The following is a 24410-nucleotide window of genomic DNA, read 5'->3' on the forward strand; positions in this document are numbered from 1 at the left end:
GTGTTTGCGGGCAACGTCTGCTGCTTCTTCCACTCCCACCATTACGCCGGTCATGTTTTCGAGGGTCACAAGGGCGTACACGCTGTTTAGTGCGAGGGAATCGATACTGTTAAGAACCCGCGGTTCGTTGCGTGCCACTAATGGCCGCAGTATCACAACCGAGACAGCGAAGCGGACGGTGAAGCAGGATGTCAAAGGTATCAAGAAGTTGATGACGCAGTACGGATACTCTGCGTTGATAGTTTACATTGGTATTACGTTTATCAGTTTACCGTTGTGTTTCTTCACAGTCCATTCGTTTGGTGAGGAGAGGATGTCTCTGTACTTGAACAAAGCGAAGCGGGTGTTTGGGTACGGTGAACCTGACGAGCAGAGAGTGATTGACCGCGTCAGGGCAAAGAAGTTGGCCCGACTGGAGATAGCAGAGGACGACACCTGGTGGACGAAGCTGAAACGATCGCCGATTCTGGCCGAGTTCCTCATTGCCTACGGCCTGCACAAGTCCCTCGTGTTTGTCAGGATACCAGCAACCGCGGCCATCACGCCGAGCATGGCAAGAGTGCTGAGACGGGCAGGGTTTACGCGGCTAACAGGCGGTGCCGCACCCGCGGCCGCGGGTGCGGCCTCACGCTCAACACTGAGCCCCAACGGCGTCGACATAGCAAGACAGAAGACCACCAAGGGCGAGAAGTGGTTCAATGGGCTGTTTTAAGGTACAAGAGGGGCGTGTGCACCCGTCCTGAACACTGTAAATACGAGGCAACCGTATAAGTGTATACTACACACACACACATACACACATACAGAGACGCTCACTCCCACGTGAAACGGTGGACCCACACTTCAGAGAGCTGGGCCGTCCTCCGCCTGAATTCCGGTTTAAACGGTTTGAGTTACCAAAAATAAATATTCCTTGGCCTCTTCTCGTGCTGTGCGCCGCTCTCTGGGGGGAGCTCGAGGTTTGTCTCGGAGGTGCTACGTTGCCACAACAGCCACTGCAGGCGCAACACGTCGCAACACGTTACACCACCTCAATCCGAGTTGCCTTAACGCACAGGCTCGTATAACGCCGTGGGCAACCCACCCTGCGTCGTAAAGGGGGTGTGTATGACGCGGATCTTGTCCGCCAACAGCCACTGCTCAGCGTGGCACGTATAGGAGAGCAGTCGGCCACTCGTGCGCGTGCGGCTCGATGCTCGTGCGTGGGGCAGGATCTTTTGGAGGTGCACTGGCGGCAGTACACACCCGCGCCTGCTCCTTGATCTCAGGGTGCTTTTGGTTTCTTGTGTTCCCTGTTACTCCATACAGATATCTACAGACTTGTGCACCTCGTTAGGAGAGAGAAAGAGAGAAGAGGGTGTACAGCACGTTTTACGGCTACTCAGTATATATATACTACGTGACCTCGCAATCCCACTCCAGCTCCAGCTCGAGCAGTGGCCTCAAACAGAGCGTACAGATAATTCGTTTTACGTTTTATTCTCTCAATCATATTTCTTGTTGTTGCTATTTCCGTCTGCGACAAATTTGATCAGTTTCTAAATATCTCCCGCATATTCTTCCCATATAAGTGTGAGGACGCTTGCATGCAATAGTGTACTACTGGAGAAGACAAGAATACCGCCGGCAGAATAAAACCATGGAATCATTCAACGATTTCTGTAGTTACTGCGATCAATTGATTGTGAACCCGCAGTCAAGCCAACAGCTCTCGCACCTGCCGCAGCATCTATATTCCGACAAACGTGCACGAGAAGACCACAGCTTGTTCTGTTCGGAACACTGCAAGTTGCTGGATCAACAGTCCTTCCAAAAATACCACCATACTGTAAATAAAGATGCAATCCAAAGGGCAAACGAGCGAGATATTACCTCTCACTGCGCAAGGGACATTGACAATATAGACACGCTTCTCAAATCGCCTCTTTTACATCCAACGGATTCACAAAAACGAGAGAGAAGCAAAGTACAGGGCGACAATTACACAATGGGCGAGTGGTTGCTGGATTCGTGCGACTGCAATATAAGATCGTCCGTTATGTGTCCTCGAGCGTTCGGTAAGGGGGCGCCCTGCAATCTTTGACGGATCGTACCGCAGAGGAAAACTACAATAAATGGCTAACCTCTAAGGAGATATTCAAGATATGATTAAGGGATAGGAGTTGTATCCTGCTTCTCTTATTATGCTAATTAATGACTAAAAAATAACACACACACACCCCTAACTAAATAACGATCGCTGGGTACACGTTCGTGCACCTGCTAACTTACACAACTACATACAAATCTAAAGCATTTCTTCTTATGATCATTAACGTGAGCATTACTACCACATTTATCCTCTATTATTATTACTACTACACAGTTTTTTAGAATAGACCTAAAATTCAGCGTATTTGGCACTTGCCCCGGCGCCAAAATGCTCCTCTGCCATGTGCTTCACGGCGACATTGCCAAACAAGTTTACAAACCGCCGCCTCACAACGATGTTGTTGTGCGAATCCGGCTGGATCTTCACCAACACTTTGCGCCACGTCATCGTCTCCTGCCACGCCCGCGCAATGCGCTCCTGTATTCTGTTCACGCTCTCATTCGGATACACAAGTTTCTTCAACGTAGGCCTGTGCGCGTAGTGCTCCGGCGGCAAGTGATCCGGATCGTACATGTGGTCGTGGATGATGGCGTCTCTTCTCAGCTTTGGGTTCTTGATGTACTCCTGCGTCGGGACGGGCGCAGTAAGCGTGGATAACGCGGAGAGCACCGTCGAAGCCTCTGTCGGGGCACTGAACTTCCCACCGCCTCTGCCATCACTGGAGTCCTCGTTCTCTACAACCTGACCCCGCTGGAATTTCTTGTTCTTGCGGACATGAAGCAGCGCCTGCGGCATCACCCACTTCGCCGTATCCTTGATGTTGAGGTCGTCCCCAGGGATCTCCCCCGTCGGCGTTTTCCCCCCGCCGAGTCTCTCCCTCGAACCGCCCAGGTCATCTGGGACCGATACAGGTGTCCCCGCACTCGACGGTATATCAGCGGTAGATTCCTCAGAACTTTTCAACTGTGCCATCGGCTCATCGGAACCCTTCTCCTTTATCCGCTTCACTTTCGCCAGACTCTTCCAATCTAGATACATTAGCGCCGCGGTCCTAATGGGGACGATACCGTCGTGTACGATGTTCGCGTACAGCGTTCTGTGAACAAATCGCTCGAATGTAGCCCTGATGGGCGGTTGGATCAGTATTTCCAAGATCAGTCTCGGGAAGTTCTTTTCGGAACCAATGTACAGACCGTCCTTCGACGTCAAGGGCGTGTATTTCAAGTTCAGATCTCTCCCTGTCAAACCCAACGCACCCATATCCAGCGGGATCGATAGGTACAGCGGGAAGTCACCAATGACACCAAGGAACGGGCTCGCCAGAGTGATGAAGTTCACGGGTCTTGCGCCGCCCTTCGTCTCGTCAAAGATGTCGGGTCTCTTCATCGTAATGTAATGGACGGCCATTGTCTGCGTGGGTCCACCCAGCGAGTGGCCCACAAAGGAGACTTTATCCACTTTGACACCTTCTTTCTTCAGCTGCTCGATTGTTCTAATGACGTATTCTCCGACTCGCTTGCCCAGATAGTGCACTCCGTGACCAGATTTCCCCATGTTGTCCATACACCCTCTCACTACCACGTTTGGGTTGATCAAATCCTCAACACCGTTAGCGACCTCCTCTATCTTATCCTTCATGTAGAGCATGTCACACCCGACGTTCGAGAAGATCCCATGAGTAATAATGACCAAGTGCGCTGGGCGATCCTTGAATTTGGGTGGTAAAGCCCACAGAGTGTTCGAGTCCCACTCTTCAAAAGTGACACCTGGGGATTCGTGCAGGGGCCTAGCCTTCTTGCCTTTACAAGCCCTTCTCGTGGATCCGACCCTAAGCGAGTAACTGATAGTCGGGAACGCGACGACGGCTAGTTGGCACAGCACATCGACGGTGAAGCAGTACACATCCTCCGTTCCTTGCAACAGACTCGTTTCATTCAAGAACAGATCGGCTTTGAAAGTTTCCGAAGGTCTCAAATCCTCCTTAAATTGAACTGGGTCCTTACTCTCGAACTTCTTGTCCTCGTCGTAGTTAATCGGCCGCACGTCGACATAAAAAGAGTACGGCCCAGTGAGGTACACGGGTCGCATAAGCGGACTTTCGTTGTTCTTTACCCTCAAATGAAGCTTCTCCAGCGACTTGTCCCGCAGTTTCGACCTTGTGACACGAATCTTGTACCGTGTCATACCTCCTATCCCCAACGACTTGCCCTCACTGATGAGCAGCTCCCCTGCATTGTGTTCTGCTACCATTGGTGCTTGGGGGAAAGAGTCGAGGAGAATTTAAAACCGAGCCAGCGTCTGCAATTACCCAAAACGATCCTTTGAGCGTCTACCACCGTGCTTGATGAACGATCCTCTGAATCAAAGTAATAGCGATGAGTCTCAACGCGTCATCGGCGTAATTTTCTAGCCATTGTTTTATTTTCTTGATATTGTTGGAACGAAGGTCTTGAACATGTGGCATCGCACAGTATTGTAGTATACCTCTCCCCATCATTCCATTGCTCAATCACCCGTTCATTTGATCCTCGATCTACACACACCTAGGTCAACAGCTCACACCTCGAGGCCTCGTGAAACAATCCTTTTGCTTCAAAAACTTGTTTTCAGTCCCCAGCAAAGTTGCCAAAAGAATGTCTATAAAGTGTCAGGCAGACGATGAGACTTCACTACCGGAGCTAGATGTAACTAACTCCATCAAGTCCACCATCACATCATGTCCATGATCATGGGGGGAGGGTCTGACCGTGTGTTACCCGGTCTGGTATTTTATTTTGGGATCGGATTCTCGAGATGCGTTTGAAGCGTGGATCGTGTTGATGATGATGAGCGGTACCTTGTCTCTGCTATTGTTTGACAGTTGACTTGTGCAATACAGTTTTTGGTGGGGAACTACACACGGCGGTGGTGGGCTGGTTTTACTTGTACATTGTACGGACGAATATTCCTCTTTTTATTATTATTACTGCTACTATAATCCTTTATTATTCTTGAAACTGGGATGGATGAGATACATATACCGTACAGGTTGGAGATGCTCGTGTCTAATCTGTACAAAGTGGATACAATATCGAAGGTAAACTATGCACAGTATTTGCCACCGAATAACGATGATCAATGGTCAATTCAGATGGAACTCACATTGCGGAGACGGGATCGTAGCGTTCTTGTAGCGCTGCTCTCGAGGGAACTTTGGTGTTTCTCCGTGAACGACGATCCACTGCCGAAGTTAACCGCAACGGAAAAAATCACAGATTTGAGTGCAGAGGCCAATAATGATACGTCTCCTGTGACTGCCAACAAATCCGGTGAATTCACATCCGATTATTCCAAACCTAATCTGCCACCTCACTACGCACTGTTCCTAAAGGCTTTACGCAAAGTGATTTATATTAACTTGGCTACCAATTCTAATAATCAACTGATCCAATACGGTAACGCATGTGTGTCTTTGCTGCAGGACCCCTCTGGGAGGAGCAACCCTCTATTGCAGTTAGAACCTCATCTGTTTGCGAACGGTGACCTGACAGTCTCAATAAGCACCAAAGATATAGGACTTATCAAACTGACAGAAGATGACTTACGTGAAGAGTTCTTAAAGGAACATGCACTGTATCTGGCACCCTCAGGTATCAGAATGTATCTGCCCTCTAACACGAACAAACAACAAATACTGTGCAAGGCACCTCCTAATGCGGCAACGTTATTGGAAACACTGAGTGTGTCCCACGGGATCACTCTTGTAGATAATGGGGACATGAAATGGGTTAAAGTGATACCGCATTTGGGACATCTAAATGGTTACACCCCAAGTATCGCATCGTACATGAAACCACCTACTAATCCTAGAAAAATCGTTTGGCCCCTAGAACTATGCTTTGCACAACCTGCCACGGTAGTATCTAAGGGTGCCAGTGACTGCTCCATACATCAGGATTTGAACGGAATGATGGACCTAGTGGACGATTTTATACAGGTGAAACAAACTTCTGCATATAGGACCCCAGGAAGTTCTGGTGCCCTGAATACAAACCCAATGAGTTCTGGTGGTGGATACACAGAACAGTTTCAACAGTCGTACAGAAACTTGGCAAACACAACCAACAACGCAGGCTCGTTCCCTATGTCCAACCCTCCAGCAACGAAACATTCGCCCTTGGCGAGCTTACCCGTATCGCACGAAAGTAAAGACAGTGCACATATACCGGACACGGTCAACAGTGCAAACGGACTCACGCTGGCGAACAATCTCCTCCTCTCCCCAAACTTGACTACTGCTATGGAAAAGGGTGGCGTCAACGGCAGACAGGACTCGTTCAACTTGGAGTTTTCACACACACCAAGCACGAACGGACACGCGAATAACCAGCTGTTTTCCATAGATAAGAAGCAAACGAATGAACCTTCCACCATATCACCCGTCAAGGGCGACATTGGCTATGGACTGATTATGGATACCGTGATACCCGGGACCAATGGTTCTCAAGATCAGCCGCATTCTGAAACACAGGAAGATGTACAAGAGGAGCCAGCTGACGACAAAGAACTGTTTGGAGATGATGATGATGACGACGACGATGACAATAATACTGCAATGACGGATACCATGGACGTGGATCAACCAAAGCTAAAACGTGAACCAAACGGAGAGGCGGGGGATGATGACGATCTATTTGGTGACATCAACGATAATGACAACTCTTCCCCCAGTGCGGAGAAAACTTTTCACGGTGTGAAAACATCGGACGAGATAACTGAAGATATGTTTGGCATGTCCGACGACGAGGAAAACGGGAACAGTAAGGCGGGGACTTCCCGAAATTCCAACGAGGCACCTCAATCGCGAGATCAAGCGAGTTCCGAGTATTTTGATTATCAGAAACCACCGATACGACGCTTCATGAAACCAGGCACCAAGCGCAAGTATACTGACATACCCTTCGAGGAGATCACACTATCGAACAGTCCGTTGTACATGGATCCGGGGGCACCACTGCCGGTCGATACGCCGCGTGATAGAAGGAGAAGTGTATTTGCGCCACTAAACTTCAACCCGATTATTGAAAACAATGTTGATAACAAGTACAAAAATGGTGGGAAATTCTCAATTAGCCCAGCTCAAAAGGAGGACGCCTTCAAATTTGATGTCTCAACGGGGGACTTTTCAACTTCCGATGAAGAGGACAGTGATTCGAGTCTCGAAAGTTTTGATTACAATAACGCCAAGCAAGATTTGAAGTCTTTTGAGGGTAGTGTGCACGACTCGCAGTTTTTGAACTATCAGAATGTGGCCACAGGGCACGATTCCGTGGCTACAGGTCTATTATCGAACAATGACAACATCGGCACAGAACCGTATATGAAGGACGGGTCAGAGGGGATATGGAAAATATCGCACAACGAAATTCCACAGACTGACTCACCACTGAAACCCGTGGATGCCTCGCTTCAGCCTATTTATAACAACTTAACGGAAAACCTATCCCCCGAATCGATGGCGGGATCGATTTTACAAAATAAAGAGAAACCGTTGAAGAAGGAGGAGGAGAAACAGTTAGATATCTTGGGTGCCGAAAGGGGCACTGATCTAACACGATGTCATATTAATGCGGAAAATAGCGAAGAAAAGCTACCGTTTAACAGTCTTCCATTCCTATTGCGGCACATACCGTTGTCCTCGATTCCAGACGTATTTCTGGACAACAACCCGAAGATTCGTTTGAGTAGAAAAAATCAAGATATATTGGACCTTTTAGCAGAACAAATTATCTTTGACCACGGTCTATTGGGGAGTTTTAATATCCCTGAAATACGATACGACGATATTCTAGTTGACAAAGATGGGTTTATTGCGAACACAATGGAACAAATATTCCCTAACTTCCAAAATATTCTTGGGAGTGATATCATTAGTAAGATATACCCAATGAAACAACCGTTTGTGTATGCGAAAAAACAACACGAAATAATAAAAATCAAGACCGATGCGCAACCGTTCGCCCAATTTTTAAACATACGTTCTGCGATGGGTATCAAAAATTTCAAACTCTTGCTTTTGACCACATCGTACAAGGATGACTGTGCGTTGTTTAATTCCACACTATCACAAACATACATCAACCACGAATTCGGGTTCTGTGAATTGCTGACTTTGACGTCTGAGGTGGTTAACGGCTTGATATACTTGAAGGACTTTGACAAGAACAAGCTCATGTTACTTGCAGCACAGATAGTCTCCTATTGTACCACGAACAAGAAGACGGAAAAGGATGTAATGCTGATGATTCTTCTTCCTCTGAAAGATAACACGCTAAATGAAATCTTAACGAACATCAACGTCTTCCAAATCATCCGGAATGAGGTGCGTGCGAAGATTCCAAACATGGACCTATTTCTAAAGGTCATCCCGCTTGATTTTATTAAGAACCCACTGACCTCTGTGGATGATTACTACAGCGTGTGTGCCAGTATCTACAACGTACTGCTACCGAAGAAAACGAAGTTCACGGCGATCGCACACAAACTACCTGACAAAGTAGAATTTAGGACTTTACCTCAGGGGAATGCTCCGTCCTTCATCAACTACGATTCGTACATCCATCTCTCATACTCCAGGAGTGTGGACAAACAGTGGATGTTTGGTGTGTTGACCGATAGCGAGGGGAAGAATACCAGCGTGAGAACATGGTACATCGGTGGGTCGAAGAGGCTCTTCGACGAGGTGTGCAACAAACTGTGGACCTTGGCACTCTCTCTTGCTACAACAAAATACGGCAAAATCTGCTTGATCTTGACCAGACTGAGCGGGATCCTACCTGACGACGAACTGATGAACTGGAGAAGGCTGTCTGGGAGGAATATCCACTTAGCTGTTGTCTGTGTGGATGACAACACCAAGATATCGTTCTACGACCAAGACGCAGTGTACCCGAGCTTTAAACCCATCTTCAAAGATGCGAAGCTGGCAAGACCGTACGACGAGAGTGCGCTTGACGACTACGAGATCAGGGATGTTGACGACGACGTCCACGGGGTCATCTTCCAAAACCCGTTCCCGCTCGCAAACTCGCAGCACAGGTGCGCTATCAGAAGCGGCGCACTAATCAAATTCAAGAGGACCCACGGGGACGCGATGTGGGACAAGTTGGAGGTCAACCTGCTTAACTGTCCGCATTCGGACAGCACGAATCTATTAGAGAAGATCTTGGAGGAGTTCCGCAACCTTGCAGCGCTGAACGTGTGGTTTGGCGTGTCCAATGGGGAGGACTCGCACATACCGTGGCATGTGCTTGCCGTGAAAAAGATGATGAAAAGCATGGTATATACCCAGGTGGAGGTTATTTCAGAGTGATTATAATGTAAATATATAGTTGTAGCAGAGGGGGGAGACCATGTAATGCAATTACCATTCCCGTTTTCGGACCCAACAAGAGTCTTAAACGCCGGACATCTCGGAATTCTGCACAGTCATCACAGGTCCCTTCTTTTCTCGAGAAAAGACAAGAAGAAAAATACTTCACGATGAGATAGAAAATTGAGAAAGTTTCTGTCCGATGGACTTCTCCGATGATCCAGGTACCGGTTGAAGAAGAAAAAGGGCCGTGGTGATATCGCGCCACAGAGATGCCGACCCAAGTCGATTTCTCCAAAGAATTGAGGCCTTTGATATCCAAATATCGCGATTTCCCGGAGAAGGGCCGAGTGTACTACGACATAAGCCCTATTTTGAAAAGTCCCGATATTTTCCGGGCGATGCTTGAACGGTTCAGGGACCACTTGGAGGAGACTTTCACGTTGGAGCAGATTGATTTTGTGGCAAGTGTCGAGGCCAGCGGGTTTCTGTTCGGCCCGACTCTCGCGACCTTCATCGGAGTTGGATTCATTCCAATCAGGAAGGTTGGGATGCTTCCCGGCATCTGTGCACATGGGTCGACGCTGGACGCTTACGGGCAGGCGATCCAGGAGTTCGAGATACAGTCGGAGGCGATACCGAGGGGGTCGAACGTCGTGATAGTGGACAATATTCTGCTGAGCGGGAACGTGAGTCTGATGGCGAAGCAGCTGGTCACCTCTGTTGGAGGGAACGTTGTAGAGTACGACTACATCATGGAGCAAAGGAGCAATCACGGCAGACGGAATCTGAACATACCCGTGTTTTCGTTGCTGGATATCGATTGATGGAAGACGAGCTCCTCTAGTGGTTTCCGCCTGTGCGCGGGATGCTAATGACAATATGTTGGTTTCTTTCTTTCTTGTTTGTATGATGATGTACAGAGTTGGTTGGATATACGTCACCCCAACTCCGATTTCCGAAAGGGAAACGAAGGGGATTTATTTGTTCACCTTGTATATCTTTCGGGTCTTTTACTTCTTCTGAACCTGCTTGTTGCCTGGAGCAAGGATTCGTCGATGCAGTTTTGGACCGTTGATATGTAGTAGTCTCCGCCGGAGTGTGTCCAGGAGACACTGTCCTCTTTGAACGTGCATTTTTGGACTTTGAGTCTGTTGAGGACGCCGTCGATGTTATTCGCGTCGATTGTGTATCCGAAGCTGCGAAGGTTCTTCAACGATATGATCTTACAGCCTACTTTTGCGTTTTCGAGTAGCGTCTCGACTACTTTGTTGAGCTTGCTGTCAAAGAGGAAGTTGTTTACAAGGAGGACGTCACAATCACGAAGTAATGTTATGACCGCTTCGTTGTCCACGAAGCTCTGCCGCAATAGAAACTGTACGGGTTTCAAATTGAGCCCGTTAAAGTGGCACCTGTTCGTGAGTTCCTTGTATTGTAGTTCCGTGAGCGTGGACGCGTCCTCCATGATCTCACAGCCGGCGCTCGTTCTGCATCCGTGTTCGAGGGCCGCCTGTATGACGCAATTGCCCACCCCTGAACCCAGGTCGAGAAAGACACTGTTTGTGTTAAGGTTGCACCGTTGGTACACGTCTGTGAGGAATGTCGGTAGGAGTTCGCCGTAGACGTAGTTGCTGAATGCTTTGTATTTTTTGAGTTTGAATGCCTGTGGATGGATGCTTCTTGTGTACACGACGTGTAGGAAGTCGTGGATGAAAGACTGTGGGATCTGTGTCAGTTCGCGGAGATGCTGCGTTATCCTGTGCCGCGGGACGCGCCGGATGAACGTGTTGTAGTCGTGTACAGTTTGTATGAATGCCGTTTCGTCCGCGTTGTCGTAGGCGTCGTTGAGTCTTGGAATTATGTCCTGTGTAAGTCCGTGAGCGTAGTCTTGAGGCAGGAACACGAGCGCCGAGTACTCGACGACTTTCCCAATCTCGCTCATTGGATCGTACTTGTCAAAGTTCTTGCTGAAGTCCACAATGTATTCTTCTGTGCAGTTGGGGAACAAAATGCTCTGCAACAGTATGCGTTGCCCCGTGTGCGCGTTGTACGTGTTGTGTCGGCTCCGTGCAATAGGGGGTGTCTTAGCGCGGTGCTCCCTGTCCGCCGTGGTGAGTTGTGCCGATGGAGTGATCTCCCCTGTGAACTCTGTCGTCGAGTTCAAGAAATCTATGTCGAACAGGTTGTATTCCAGTTTGAGCATGGGCCCATCCCAGTCTACGAAATTCTTGAGAGGCGTGTATTCCGGACTATGGGTTCCCGCGTGGGTTCCCGCTGGAGTGTCGACTGTGGTGTCGTTCTGCGGCTCCGTTGAAGCTGTTGGACTTGTCAGAGAAGACTGGATAGTTTCATCTGCGAACTCGGCTGTTTCTTCCATGAACTCGGATGTTTCCTCCATGGGCTCTGCTGTTCCCTTCTCAGGCTCAGCTATTTCCTCCATCGGCTGGACTGTTTCCTCCATTGGCCGCTCTGTTTCCTTTACCGATGTGTCGTGTCCAGTCGTATCCCGCCGCTTTACATTGTGTCTTCTACGATGTTTTGTCCGCTTCACTGGTTTCACATCATCTGTTTGCTCTTGCTTCTGCTCTACCGGTTGCTTCACGGCTTCGTACATATTGACCTCCACATCTACCTTCTCGGCAGACTCTTGTACATGACTCTTCAAGTAACTTGTCGGCAGAGTGCAGTCGTACGCAGGGTAGTATTTGCTAGCGTCCTCAAGCAGCCCCTGCAGTTCCTTCGACGCACCGCGTATCTTCTTGTTGTTGTGTGGCTTTTGTTCTGTTCCATTGGCAGCCGCCTGTACTGCGTCCTTGTTCTGTCCCGTGGTCCCGTTGGAGTCAAGGCCCAAGGGCATGAGCAGCGGCACTGGTCGCATGCACGGATCCTGCATCGTTCGGTGTTTCCCCTGTGTTACTCACACTGTTGTAATGAGTCGTGGAAATGTAGTTGTAGTTGTAGTTGTTATTGCGTTTCGTGTTTCGTGTTTCGTGCTTTGTCCCAGTATTTTCGCAGCGGCGGCGGACGACAAAGACCAACGACGTCTCTCGGTGAGTGTGGGTCACTCTGACGCGATGCGGGCGACTTTGATCTCCGTGAGCCGGCGTCTGCGTTTCTTGCCCTTCTTGTGCAGCGGTGGCCGTGGCTGTGGAGGCGGCGGCGGCGTGTCTCCGTCGCTTGAAAGTGAGCCGTCCAGTGGGATCTCCACCGCATCGAGCACCCGGGCAGGCCTCCCCCTGTCCCTCCTATTCTCTATCTCGTTGCTGTTACGTAGGGACTCGATGAACGAGTCCTCCGCCTTGATTCCCAACACTGTTGGATCATCGCTGTCTGATCCGTCAAAGATGGTGTTTGAGCAGGGTCTGCCGAGTGGGCGCTTCCCGTGACTCATGGGATGGGTGGCTACAGTGTGAGCATGGCCACCCACCCCCTTCGTTCTCCTCCCCGCTCCCCCCTCCGCCTTCAACGCCTCCAGTTGTCTCTTGAGCGCAGCGATCTTGGACTCACTAAACGCGCGCACAGACTTCGCCGTCTCCCGCAACACATCGTTCTCATGGGACATATCCTGCAACTGGCCCGTCAGCGTGTTCACCTGTCTCTGCATCTGCAATGCCCTGCCGCCCGGGTCTTCACCGGCCCCTGCGCCCCCGGGGGCTGTACCCGCCGCGAGTCTCTCATTATGGACCACTGCCCTGTGGTAATTCCACAGCAACTGCAGCAGCGTCGTCATGTCCCTGTCTTGCGTTGTGCACGGCCGTCTTCACCGTCTCAATCAGCAACAGCCGCCGTCTTCAAATCGCGTTTCGAATAAATATTAATTTTATGAAGACTTGTATGTAGTCTATATGAGTTATGGAGGTGTCGGTGTCGGTGTCGATGCCTCTGTCTTCGGTGTCTCCGTTACCGTCGCCGTGAGAAGGAACGAACACACGACCAGCAACGCACCGAGACCGTACGCCCGCGTGACGGTCTGTGTCCCCCCCACGAGGTACTCCACGAGCATCGCGAGCGGGATCGTCCCCGAGAGCCCCAGTGTGACTGTAAGAGGCTGTGTGCGGTACACGGCGTGTGCCCAGCACAGATCGCTCACTATTGTGAGTGTACAGTTCGCAGCTATTCCGAGTACAACTACAGGGAGAGCCACTGTGGACCGTGATGGTAACTCTAGGGTTTCCCACCCAGCGTAGTGCGCCACGATAAGCAATGGCCACAGCAGCAGCAAAGTGCACAGGCCGACAAACCCAACGAATAGTTGTACGTCCACTGTAGACTGTGAACGGTGTGTCGCTGCACGCTTGAACAGTGTACTGTACACTCCGTATATCACTGCACCGGTCAGTGCAAGCACGTTCCCTATCAAAGTTGAGGAGACTGGGACCTGCCCCAGGGAAAGCTCCTGTACTGCTGGTGATGCGTGCCCCCATGCTACAACAATGACGACCCCAGTGAAAGAGACTGCGATCCCCACGAGCTTCCTACCGGTGACACTCTCCACACGGGCAATTGCCCCGAACAGCAGCGTAAAGAACGACGCAGTCGACGAAAGGATCGTCTGTGCGGACACCGTCGTGTACGCGAGCGCCGCGTTCGTCGCCACATTCGCCCCAACCCACAGCAGACAGAACACCGCTGCGAGCCGTGCAGTGTCCCGCACAGACATACCGTCCTGCCCATCGCCCCCACAGATCTTATCATCTCCCTCGCTCTCTTTACTCAGCAGCGGAGTCAACTCCGTATCATCCACAACACTACCATGCCACCTGCTCCAGCGCCGCCGCCTGCTCCAACCGCACCGCACGAGTCTCGGCAACAGGTACAACGTACACGACGACACGGAACAGTACGTGACCAGCAGCGGCTTTCTGTACACCGTGAACAGCGTCTTCAACAGGAACGACGAAGCCACCCACAGCACCACAACCGCGGCCAGCGCGACCAACCCTCCAGCACTGTTCCCACCACGCACATCGTAACCGCGAGCCATGCCAGGTTGCAGTAGATGTAGTACTCACAGTCTCATCACCGTTGGACACCTCGTCCTTTAAATATCGGAGACACTTCTCGAAACGTTCCACAGTTTGAGACAGAGACAGAAACTGTGGTCTGTGGTCTACCAGGATGGTAGACCATCAACCAGGTACCAGCTACCAGCTACCGTCTACCGAGGAGTACAGCACGTCGCAGACGTCCATCAGCGGGAGGTCCTCGACACCGCTGGTCTCGCAGCAGACACGCGTCGCGATGTACTCCAAAGTGGATGACTCAGAGAACAGGCTGTTGTTGCTGTTGGGGGTGTCCTCACTGGTCCCACTGGTCCCACTGGTCCCAGGGCCCCCCGCCGCATCGACAACCGTCTTCTGCGAGTCCAGTGGCGGAGTCAGCACGTCCTCCGCGTACAGGTTCAGCCCACAGTACGCAAACATCATGCCCAGCAGCCACAGACACTGCAACACGAGCACCCACCGCCGCTGCGGTAACACGTCCAGAAGCACCTGCACGGGGACGTGTGTTGAGGTGGGTCTCGTCGGTAGAAGGGACCACCCGATGGACAGCACCAGCAGCGCGGTGAACAGCAGGTGGTGTACGAACCAGTAGTAGTCCGCTCGTGTCGGGCGCTGGGCGCTCACGAGGGGGGGGAGGCGCAACGACGTCTCTCTCACAAGTGCACTGTTCATCTCTGGCGCAGCTGCCTTCTTATTCTTCCTCTTGCTCTTGTTCTTGTAGTTGTAGTAGTACTTGCTCTTCTTCTATTTATTATTCAGTTAGATATTTTGGACACATTGGCACAGTAGAGGTAGTGACAGAGTTACGTTGGGCCCGGTTCCTGGTGGTCCTGCAGCAGCCGTCGCTCCTGGCGGCCCTTCTTCATCACCTGTTTCAGCGCGGCTTTGTCCAAGGGGTCCAACAACTCGAACGAGCACAGCAGACCCTCACTTACGGTCATCACGGCCCCCCAGTTGTCGAACTCGCCGCAGTAGTTTGGCGCTGAAAACACGGTCACCAGGCTCCGGTCGTTGAAGAACTCGTACCCGTCCTCGACAACCATGTGTGCCCGGCACACGAGGTCGAACCCGAACTTGTTCAAGAACTTGTTGATAGCGACCTTGTTGTAGCAGTACGAAACGCCTCGCTCGTTGTCCTCCCACTCATTGGGGGAATCAGCAGGGTCCGACCACAGCAAGTCGTTCACGAGTCCGAAATCGGGGACGTCAGTGGGCCGCCCCACATGGCGGATCTCGTCCATCGAGTTCAGCCCGGGGGATAACCCGCCGTGCACGCAGAAGATCTTCCCAGTCACGATCGCCGCCAGCGGAAGCGTGTTGAACGTATCCACGAAATGCTTCCACGTCTTGATATTGCACCGCCGCTTGCACTCGTCGTAGAACCCGTACACACGAGTAACGTTCGCGCACTCGTGGTTGCCCCTAAGGAGGAAGAAGTTCTCAGGGTATTTGATCTTGTAACACAGCAAAAGCAGAATCGTCTCCAGAGATTGCTTCCCTCGGTCCACGTAGTCCCCCAAGAACAAGTAGTTAGCAGATGGTGGGAACCCACATTTACTGAACAGACGCAGAAGGTCGCAGTACTGCCCGTGCACGTCACCGACGATCTTCACGGAGGGGGACAACTCGAGCAGAGTCGGCTGCGCAAGGAAGATCTCCCGCGCGAGCCGGCAGATCTGTGCAATCTCGAAGTTCTTAAGACACACGTTCTTTGTCCGCTTCGCTGCGTACCCTGCAGAGATTAACCGCTCAATAGCGTCGTCCACGTCGACCACTTTCTTCTTCTTCACGTTTGCCCCATCACTTCCAATACCGGCAGTACCAATGGGCACCGCACCGTCACCTACACTAGGAGACCCAGCGAGCAACTCTGCATCGTCGCCGCCGGGCGTATTCGGTACAGCACCGTCTGCGAAGTCATCGATGTACGACGCCCGCGACGGGTACACCGCTTTGTCCCTCCCGAGACTCCCATGACTACTGCGCCGCGATACTCTGCTCGTAAAGTAGTCCGCCTCACCGCCGTCCAACGTCGTCGTCGGCGTGTGCAACGGCGTCCCGTACACTGTATTCCCGCCAGAAGACCCTCGCCGAGTGGGGGCATCCGGTCGTGCAGCGGCTCCGTTGTGTAGCAACAGCTCGTTGATGTGAGGGTTCACGCCATTGCTCTCGGACTTCCGCTGCGACCGCGGCAGAAGCAGGTTCCGAACGTTCACACCTTCCTCAAGGGATCTATGTCGTTTCAACTGCTGCTTCGATCTATGCTTAACCTTCTTGGACGGTATACTGTCGTCATCGTAATCGTCCTCGTCTTCTTCGTCGTCCTCGTCGTCGTCAGTCACCGCATGGTCGGAACCATACATCATCGAGCTCATCGGGCCGCCACTGGGCCGCCCCGGTTTCTTCAAGATGGGCATCATCGGCTCCCCGACCACGTTGCTGCTGCTCGACCGCCGCGACACACCTGGCGTCAATGTCTGTGTCTGGCCCTGGGAACTCCTCCGCGACGCCGTGGGGGCCCCAACCGCAACCGCAGCCCCAGCCCCGGCCCCTGTCCCCGTCCCGGGCTTCGACGGCAGCAAAATGGACCCGTTCGACACTGAGTTCCGCAGCGAAGACTGCGACTGCCGCGACCGCACAGACCTCACGGACCGGGCGCCAGTGGACCGCTGCGTGTCCGTCCGAGACACTTCGGGCAGCGCCTCCGCGACCTGCCCAATCTTCCCCCTCGTCCTCGCCTCATCCCGCACACCCTTCGCCGCCTGCTTCTTCTTGGACGGCTTCCCGCTACCAGTTTTAGACCCTGAATTCCCCATCTCCGTGTCTCTGGTACCTCAATCAATCAAAAGCAGTACTCCAGTCTCTAGATACAACCAGCCGCTGTCCCAGTTCTCTTCCGCCAAAATACGCGAAAGACCCACCCACAACTGAAAGTACACAAACCAAGTACCAAACTCACAACAGACGCTGTCCCTGATCACTCACAGACGCTCACACAGGTCTCACACAAGGCCACCAACAACTCACAGAGGAACACCTTCGAAGCATCCTCTACTCGAAACGTTTTGCTGTTTTTACAACTTTTAAATTTGAACAGTTTCACGAACACTGTCAAACGGTGAAGATGAGATGAGTCTGTGTGGACCGGTTCGTACTTTGTCAAATGCATTCCCGTGATACCAAGAGACGGACTACGATGCGTTCTCGAGCAAAGTAGCGTGTATAACGAAGGGGTACCTGCCGCCCGGCGACGATCCCCTCGTGGAGACCCCCAGAGCGATGCACGAGTTGTTCTCCCCCGTGCGGTCTCTGTACGACGAGTATATGGCGCGTGTGAGGAGTAGGAGTAGGAGACTGTATGGTCAGATTGATTCGAGGGTGCGGCAGTCGGTGCCCGTGATGAATCTGGGGACTTACCTCCGCACAGTGGCCATCGATGTCGCCCTGTTGCAGTTTATAGAGCGGGCGGGCCCAGATACACCAGTGCAAGTGGTAAATCTGGGGAGTGGGTCCGATTTGAGGATGGTGCAGTATCTGAGTGTGTTTCCGCAGATTGTGAAGTTTCTAGACGTGGATTTCGAGGAGGCAGTAGCTTTCAAGGGTCAAGTAATCGACACAACGACGCAATTGAAGCAGATAGTAGAACAGTACACGCGGGAGGGGAGGTACGAGCTACTTTCTATTGATCTGTGCGACGTACAGCACGCAATGGAACTGCTTACAACGCACACACGCACTGACGTGGCCACAGTGTTCATTACAGAGTGTCTATTGTGCTATATACCGCAACGGGAGTCTCAACTACTGATAGACTCGATACAGGGCGCGTACAGCACGGGGACCCCTGGAGGGAATCTCTGGGTATCCTACGACCCGATCGGTGGATCCGCGCCAAATGATAGATTCGGAAAGATCATAGAAAGAAAACTTGCTCATGTCCAGGAACCTCGACTTGCCCACTCTGCTCGTTTACAACTCAAGGGAGACGTACGCAGCTCGGTGGCAAAAGCAATTGACCACTGTAACGTCGTTATCCGCGACATGTGGCAGTTTCTACAGGAGAAAGTAACCGATGAGGAGAAGAAACGAGTAGCAGCACTCCAGTTCCTTGACGAATTGGAGGAACTGAAGGTCATGCAGACACACTACGTCATATTGAGCGCACAGTGGTGAGACACCACCCCCATCCTTACCCATAGAGAGAGCTGGCTCACCTAAACATCGTGCCCGGGGCTCCCCCTGCGCCCTCCAACTCCCCAATTTATATGTCTCGTTCTGTAACAGATACAACCTCCATGCCTCTCTGACATGCTCAGGCAGCAGCGGGCTGCTGTTATATTTCTCCATGCTGACATCTAGCGAGTTGAAACTCTTCACCAGCTCATTGTAGTGCGAGATCAGCCCGGCTCGGCTGCTCCGCGTGTTCTCCTCCGTAGCGAGAAGCTTGTTCCCCTCTAGCGTCGCCCTCGCGTCATCCTCCTCGTCGTCAAAGTACTCATCGGGCTCGAACTCATCCACAGAATCGTCGCCTAGGATCACCGTACCGTCCGTGTCCCTCTTGTTGTACTGCTTCGTGGCAGCGTCACCAGTGACCTCATCGCTCCCGCCCTCGCAGAAACAGGTAAGCTTCTTTAAGTACTTCTTAAGCCGCCATGCGAGCATCTTCCTCCTATCGAACTCGCAGACCATCTGTCCAACGAGCCATTTCCTCCTCACCTCCAGCGCCAACTCGATGATCTCACCGGCGAATATCTTGCCAATCGCTTGTAGAAACACTCGGATGTTCTCCCCAATGTTCTGCCGGCACACCATCGTCGCCAACTTCTTGATCTGGCCCTTGTGCAGCGCGGTCCGGTGGAATATCTCAAATCTGTCCGTCTGTTCGCTGTCCAGGTTCATAATCAGCAACTTGAATTGGTCCTCGTAACTCAGCTCCTCAAGGGGGGCCTCAGCTTCTTGTGCTACCTCCTTACTTAGCTGGTCCCTGTAAACATCCGGTACAAACGTCAAGTTGTCAGGGACCCTGTTCACCTCCTCGTCTTTGTCCATTATCGGAAGGCTTGAGTAATCCAGCCGGCCTATATCAGAGGGTAGGAAGCTGTTCATAGTTCCGCCCGTCCTCAGATCCTTGACCTTCCACGAGACGTACTCTTGGTCCTCGGACAGAATCTGGTCAATCATTTGCTTCGTCGCAAAGTAGTTCGCCACGGTCACGATGGGAGCGTAGTTCACCTCTGGGATCGTATCCAGGGGACCTTGTGGCGCATCAGTCATACCGTACTATGTGTGTATTTGTGAGCTTAGCAGTGGTTGATGCTGGACGTTGAAGGAGGAAGCAAACTGTGAAGTTATCGGTCTCTCGCAATGTGAGTTTGCAATGAGTTAGAAGAATTGAAATATTTTAGTTTCTGCAGCGGCTTCGATGAACAGGGTCCCGATAGCTCGCTGATGGGTGGTGACTCGTTGGGATGTTATGATGGTACATACGTATATACTATTTACTTGGTGGCTGTCATTCCACGCCCGTCTCGAATTGGGTGCCGTTAGCGGCTGTAGCTGTAGAAGTTTTTTACTCTGTGGATTCGACAATCTCATCCTCACCATCCACTGCGTGCAGGCCCTCAGCCTCTTGCAACGCCCGCTTCTCCTCCTCCTCGTTCTTGGTCAGTTCCTTGTTCTGGTCTTCCGGTTTCGCGTTCGACTCTTTCAGATTTGCGACGAGGCCGATAAATATGACCACGGTGATCGGACCCAGCAACGGTAAGTACACAGCTACTTTGTGTTCCTGCGGGAAGAAGTTCTGTTGGACCATCTCCCCGTGAAAGAACGAGCTCTCGCAGAGCTGCACCAGCCTGTTGCTCTTCAGCAGCAGATCATCCCACACCGCGTCACTGCCGAGCTCTGGGTTGTTGAGGTCGTCGACAATCGCGAGCCGCAAGTCCAGCGCCTCTGTGACGTTATTACGCACCTCTAACGGGATGGACATTTGCTCGAAGGACTCTGTTAGCTTCAGCAATGACCACAGGGTCTCCACTGCGTTGTCCATGTTCTGCAAGATGGTCAGCCTCTTAAAGGAGTCCATGGTGATCACCAGAGAGGACAGGTCCTCGACTGTATCCGCCAACCCGAGCAGTTGAAAGATGTCCTTGGCGAACTTGTACATGATCGGGCTCAGGTAACTCTCCTTGAGTTTGGTGTTCTCCTCCAGTGGGTCCTTATTCACGATGAGAACCCCCCACTGTGGGACAATAAAACTGTCCCAGTTGTCTCCGGCGGCGGTGGTCTCCTGACCCCCAGTCCCGTTAATGAAGGGCAACCCCTGGGGGGACAACTTCGCACTGGGGAACACGATCGCCAAGTTCAGCGCATTCTGTTCAGAGTAGTACACAGACGACGACAGCTCGGACAGATCGATGACGTGTGCTAGGTCCTGCCACGTCACGTCCGTGCTGTTGCTCAGCGTGTGCAGGTTCAGGTCGTTATGGAACACAATCGAGGTGTCCACGGTGAAGTTCACTATCGGGCTCAACATTTCTCTAAATGGCGTGAAGTACTTCACCAACGTTTCGCTGATCTCCCACGCGACGGGCGTCCCGTCCCCGTTCAGAAGCGAGATAGACAGATGCACGTTCGGTGAGTAATTGATGGAGATGCTGTTCCCATTGCGTTTTGCCGCTTGGTGTCCCTGGTGGCTCAAATGGTCCCACTCCAGAGCAAACGTGTGCTCGATCAACGTTTGGGCGACGAAGAAGGGCAAGTCGTTCGCGACCACGGACGGATCATCGAAGTACACAACGGTCCGTTTCGTGTCGTACGGTAAATAGTACCCTACGAAATCGTCCAAGTCCAACTCTACCACATGGTATGCATCTTTTTGTTCACCAGAGAGCAATTGCTCATCGTAGGGCAGGATCTGCAAGGACCAAGGGACGTACTGTCTTTTGGAGTTTAAAAGATGGTTGACCTGGATCTGTACTGCGTCGTGAATGTCTGGGAACCTGTACAGGTTCGACTTGATGTACACTGGGATGGTCATGTGTACATCCTGGAACCTATTCTCGTGCAGACTCTTAATGTAATCCATGGGCAATTGAGCCCTGTATATCGTCGTCAACTTGTACCACAGCGGCACCCCTACCAGGAGGTATACTGCCGCAAACAGAAACACAACACACCTTCGCAGGGTAGCGTTTGATGACATAGTCGAATGGCAGGAGGGGAGGCACTCACTCACACTCACTCACTCGCTCAATCTGTGATGAAACTACTTCCCACCCTCTTCGAATCTGGGCGCTCTTTTAATTTTTTTTATTTCAAGTCGTGTCACAAATTGTATCCTAAAATGTTATAGAAGAGGTTGGAAACAGGTGAATGAAAGAGAGGATTTCTCAATGGATGCAAAGATCTAGCAAGATAATTTTACAGTACACATCTATATATACAACTGGACGTCTATACCAGTATGGGGTGGTTGCTACATAGTTAAACAAAAAAAAAAAGAGTTTCAAAGTTGGTCGACAGTGACGAACACATCGGTCCGTTTGGATGGATGAAATAAGTGCTTTTGCTGTTAGTAACGTAAGCAAGAAAGTGATGGACTGTTCTTGGATCCTGGCTGGAGATTTGTAAGACATTGTAATATACACACACAGAGAAAGAAACACAGAAAGAGAGAATAGAAAGAGGGAGGGAGAAGAAGAGATTATTATTATTCGTGACAATGATTTAGTTCTCATATTAGAAACAGAAGAATAAGGGAATACGAGAGGCGGGGGAAGGAAGTACGTTACACGGTTGTGTGTTTTGGTTGTTGTTGCTTATTGTACAAAATGGGGAAAGAAAAACGGTGACGGGGGGAAACATTTATATGACATAATAAAGGGACTCAAAGTTTATCCTCAAAGATTAATTTCATCTAAACACAAAGAAAAAACGTATATGGGAAATTTGATTCATCTTCTTGATCTGATTGTATTTTTTTACTTCTTCTTCTTCTTCTTCTTCATATATCGGACACATGGTGAAGATGCAGTAATTCAATATTCTCTCATCTCATTTCAAACTTTCTTCAATCTGCCCTGTTTTCAGAATGTTTGTTTCCATTAAGGATGAGAAAACCTGGAAGGTGGATGGAACAACGATAGAGCTAATAAGAAACAAAATTTATTCATGGAAAAAATATTCCGTATTCATACTGAATATAACTTACCTTGTTGGGGAGTGTTCCCTTGGAGCAAAGTCTCTAGATCTGTAGGAATCTCTTGGAGCGCCGTAATCGCCTCTTGGTGCACCGCCGCCATAGCCGCCTCTTGGTGGGGCGCCATAGCCACCTCTTGGACCACTGCTGTAACTGCCTCTTGGAGGCCCGCCGTATCCACCGCCGGTCACCTCTTGGGGCCCGTAGTCGCCTCTTGGACCACCGCCGTAACTGCCTCTTGGTGGGCCACCGAAACCGCGGTCACCACCTCTGGGGCCACCATAACTACCTCTTGGTGGACCGCCGTAACCGCCACGGAACCCGCCTCTTGGACCGTTGTTAAAACCGCCGCGGAAACCACCACGGAACCCACCTCTTGGACCACCTCTGAAACCACCACGGCCTCTGAATCCACCTCTGTTGGATCTTCTGATAGGAGGTGGGTTATCGTCTCTCTCGACGGTGATAACTTGACCCCTGAACTCGATGTTGTTCAACTTCGTCAACGCATCCTCCAAAACTTCCTCTGAGGAGAATTCTAACGCACCGGTACCATCGAAGTCTCTGGTGTTAACACTGGAGAAAGTAGTGTCCAAGTTGTGTTCACGAGCCAAATCTTTCAACTCCTGCCAAGAGCAACCCTCTGGGAGATTCCTCATCATCATACGGTATCTCTTAGCTGGCATCTTGGAAAACACGACCTCCAAAGGTTGGTTGGCGAACAGTTTCCCGTTAACCTCCTCGATCGCTCTCGACGCAGAGTCTGCTTCCTCAAACTCGACAAAAGCGAATCCATTCAAGATCTTCACCTCCTTCATTGGACCGAAGGGACCAAATATCTCGTTCAATTCTGCATCTTGCACGTCAAAGGGGAAGTCTGACAAACAGTCTTGTCGTGGATAGTTCACCGTCCTGTTGGTCGTGATGGTTGTTGTGGTACTGGTTACCGTAACCGTATGGCTGACGACCGTGTTCACCGCCCATCGACTGTGGAGGAGGGTAGTATGGCTGTGGTTCTGGGTGTGTTGGAATGCGCGAGTCATCCATTGGGGCACGAGGGTACTCATGTTCTGGTTGTTCTGGATGTTGTGGTAGTTCCACCACAGCCAAGCTGGCGCAAGGCTACAGATGGGGCAGCATCGGCAGCTGGAGCTGCAGAAGCTGCAGCTTCATTCACCACTTCAGCAGCTGGGGGTGGTGGTGGTGGTGCAGCGTCGTTGTTCTGCTGTTCCTCCACCGCAGCAGCAGGGGCAGCAGCAGGGGCAGCCTCCTGTTGTGGCTGCTCCACAGGTGGGGCACTCTCCACCTGAGTGTGTTGTGCTTGTTCTTCGTGATCAGCTACAGTATCGGACATCTGTATTACTCTCTAGCTTGCTTCAACTACCTCTCTGTCATAAGAGTGAAACGTCAGTAACTGCTCAACAGCGTGTGACGTTTCTTTTAAACACAAAATTTGAAAATTTTCATCTTTGGAAAATTGAAATCCGGGTAAAGCCCCAGAAACTTTAACACCCAAAAACTTACAAAGCCCTAATTTCAAAATAAATTCTATTTATAAAGCCCTAACAGTGGGGTAACATCTAATTTACCAAGCCCTAAATTAGGGTTTACCCTTTTTTTCAAAAACCCTAAATTAGGGCTATCTTTACTGGTTAAGCCCTAATTTAGGGCTTCAGGTCTTAAATTATATTCTGTTGTGATGCCCGCCTTTTCACACTTACTATACAGTGTGATTGAAAGGTTGATGCTATCAGAGTAAAGGTGTGT

The 24410-nt window shown here is 51.0% G+C and overlaps 14 protein-coding genes across 14 annotated transcripts; 5 read left to right on the forward strand and 9 right to left on the reverse strand.

The window, feature by feature from the left end:
- Window positions 1-52: 52 nt before the first annotated feature.
- NAT2 (Nat2p) lies at window positions 53-712 on the forward strand (the record flags this gene model as incomplete). The annotated part of the gene is made up of 1 exon (XM_022607022.1): window positions 53-712. The coding sequence occupies one exon, from the start codon at window positions 53-55 to the stop codon at window positions 710-712; it is 660 nt and encodes a 219-aa protein (XP_022463659.1).
- Window positions 713-1639: 927 nt separating this feature from the next.
- Window positions 1640-2083, forward strand: ECL1 (Ecl1p; the record flags this gene model as incomplete). Its single annotated transcript, XM_022607023.1, has 1 exon — window positions 1640-2083. The coding sequence occupies one exon, from the start codon at window positions 1640-1642 to the stop codon at window positions 2081-2083; it is 444 nt and encodes a 147-aa protein (XP_022463660.1).
- A 297-nt stretch (window positions 2084-2380) lies between these two features.
- Window positions 2381-4342, reverse strand: KNAG0C03040 (putative hydrolase; the record flags this gene model as incomplete). Its single annotated transcript, XM_022607024.1, has 1 exon — window positions 2381-4342. One exon carries the CDS (start codon window positions 4340-4342, stop codon window positions 2381-2383), a length of 1962 nt encoding a protein of 653 aa, XP_022463661.1.
- Window positions 4343-5093: 751 nt separating this feature from the next.
- On the forward strand, window positions 5094-9443 carry SSN2 (Ssn2p; the record flags this gene model as incomplete). Its single annotated transcript, XM_022607025.1, has 1 exon — window positions 5094-9443. The coding sequence occupies one exon, from the start codon at window positions 5094-5096 to the stop codon at window positions 9441-9443; it is 4350 nt and encodes a 1449-aa protein (XP_022463662.1).
- A 272-nt stretch (window positions 9444-9715) lies between these two features.
- On the forward strand, window positions 9716-10270 carry APT2 (adenine phosphoribosyltransferase APT2; the record flags this gene model as incomplete). Its single annotated transcript, XM_022607026.1, has 1 exon — window positions 9716-10270. The coding sequence occupies one exon, from the start codon at window positions 9716-9718 to the stop codon at window positions 10268-10270; it is 555 nt and encodes a 184-aa protein (XP_022463663.1).
- A 161-nt stretch (window positions 10271-10431) lies between these two features.
- On the reverse strand, window positions 10432-12300 carry DOT1 (histone methyltransferase DOT1; the record flags this gene model as incomplete). Its single annotated transcript, XM_022607027.1, has 1 exon — window positions 10432-12300. The coding sequence occupies one exon, from the start codon at window positions 12298-12300 to the stop codon at window positions 10432-10434; it is 1869 nt and encodes a 622-aa protein (XP_022463664.1).
- A 204-nt stretch (window positions 12301-12504) lies between these two features.
- LRS4 (Lrs4p) lies at window positions 12505-13173 on the reverse strand (the record flags this gene model as incomplete). Its single annotated transcript, XM_022607028.1, has 1 exon — window positions 12505-13173. The coding sequence occupies one exon, from the start codon at window positions 13171-13173 to the stop codon at window positions 12505-12507; it is 669 nt and encodes a 222-aa protein (XP_022463665.1).
- Window positions 13174-13293: 120 nt separating this feature from the next.
- THI74 (Thi74p) lies at window positions 13294-14427 on the reverse strand (the record flags this gene model as incomplete). The annotated part of the gene is made up of 1 exon (XM_022607029.1): window positions 13294-14427. The coding sequence occupies one exon, from the start codon at window positions 14425-14427 to the stop codon at window positions 13294-13296; it is 1134 nt and encodes a 377-aa protein (XP_022463666.1).
- Window positions 14428-14587: 160 nt separating this feature from the next.
- GPI19 (phosphatidylinositol N-acetylglucosaminyltransferase GPI19) lies at window positions 14588-15118 on the reverse strand (the record flags this gene model as incomplete). The annotated part of the gene is made up of 1 exon (XM_022607031.1): window positions 14588-15118. One exon carries the CDS (start codon window positions 15116-15118, stop codon window positions 14588-14590), a length of 531 nt encoding a protein of 176 aa, XP_022463667.1.
- Window positions 15119-15249: 131 nt separating this feature from the next.
- Window positions 15250-17262, reverse strand: PPZ2 (salt homeostasis regulator; the record flags this gene model as incomplete). The annotated part of the gene is made up of 1 exon (XM_022607032.1): window positions 15250-17262. The coding sequence occupies one exon, from the start codon at window positions 17260-17262 to the stop codon at window positions 15250-15252; it is 2013 nt and encodes a 670-aa protein (XP_022463668.1).
- A 463-nt stretch (window positions 17263-17725) lies between these two features.
- Window positions 17726-18619, forward strand: PPM1 (leucine carboxy methyltransferase; the record flags this gene model as incomplete). Its single annotated transcript, XM_022607033.1, has 1 exon — window positions 17726-18619. One exon carries the CDS (start codon window positions 17726-17728, stop codon window positions 18617-18619), a length of 894 nt encoding a protein of 297 aa, XP_022463669.1.
- TAF11 (TATA-binding protein-associated factor TAF11) lies at window positions 18500-19720 on the reverse strand (the record flags this gene model as incomplete). The annotated part of the gene is made up of 1 exon (XM_022607034.1): window positions 18500-19720. The coding sequence occupies one exon, from the start codon at window positions 19718-19720 to the stop codon at window positions 18500-18502; it is 1221 nt and encodes a 406-aa protein (XP_022463670.1).
- A 295-nt stretch (window positions 19721-20015) lies between these two features.
- GPI17 (GPI-anchor transamidase GPI17) lies at window positions 20016-21647 on the reverse strand (the record flags this gene model as incomplete). The annotated part of the gene is made up of 1 exon (XM_022607035.1): window positions 20016-21647. One exon carries the CDS (start codon window positions 21645-21647, stop codon window positions 20016-20018), a length of 1632 nt encoding a protein of 543 aa, XP_022463671.1.
- Window positions 21648-22651: 1004 nt separating this feature from the next.
- Window positions 22652-23710, reverse strand: NPL3 (mRNA-binding protein NPL3; the record flags this gene model as incomplete). Its single annotated transcript, XM_022607036.1, has 1 exon — window positions 22652-23710. One exon carries the CDS (start codon window positions 23708-23710, stop codon window positions 22652-22654), a length of 1059 nt encoding a protein of 352 aa, XP_022463672.1.
- Window positions 23711-24410: the final 700 nt, after the last annotated feature.

The sequence above is a fragment of the Huiozyma naganishii genome, chromosome 3 (genome assembly GCF_000348985.1).
Source record: "Huiozyma naganishii CBS 8797 chromosome 3, complete genome".
NCBI lineage: Eukaryota > Fungi > Ascomycota > Saccharomycetes > Saccharomycetales > Saccharomycetaceae > Huiozyma > Huiozyma naganishii.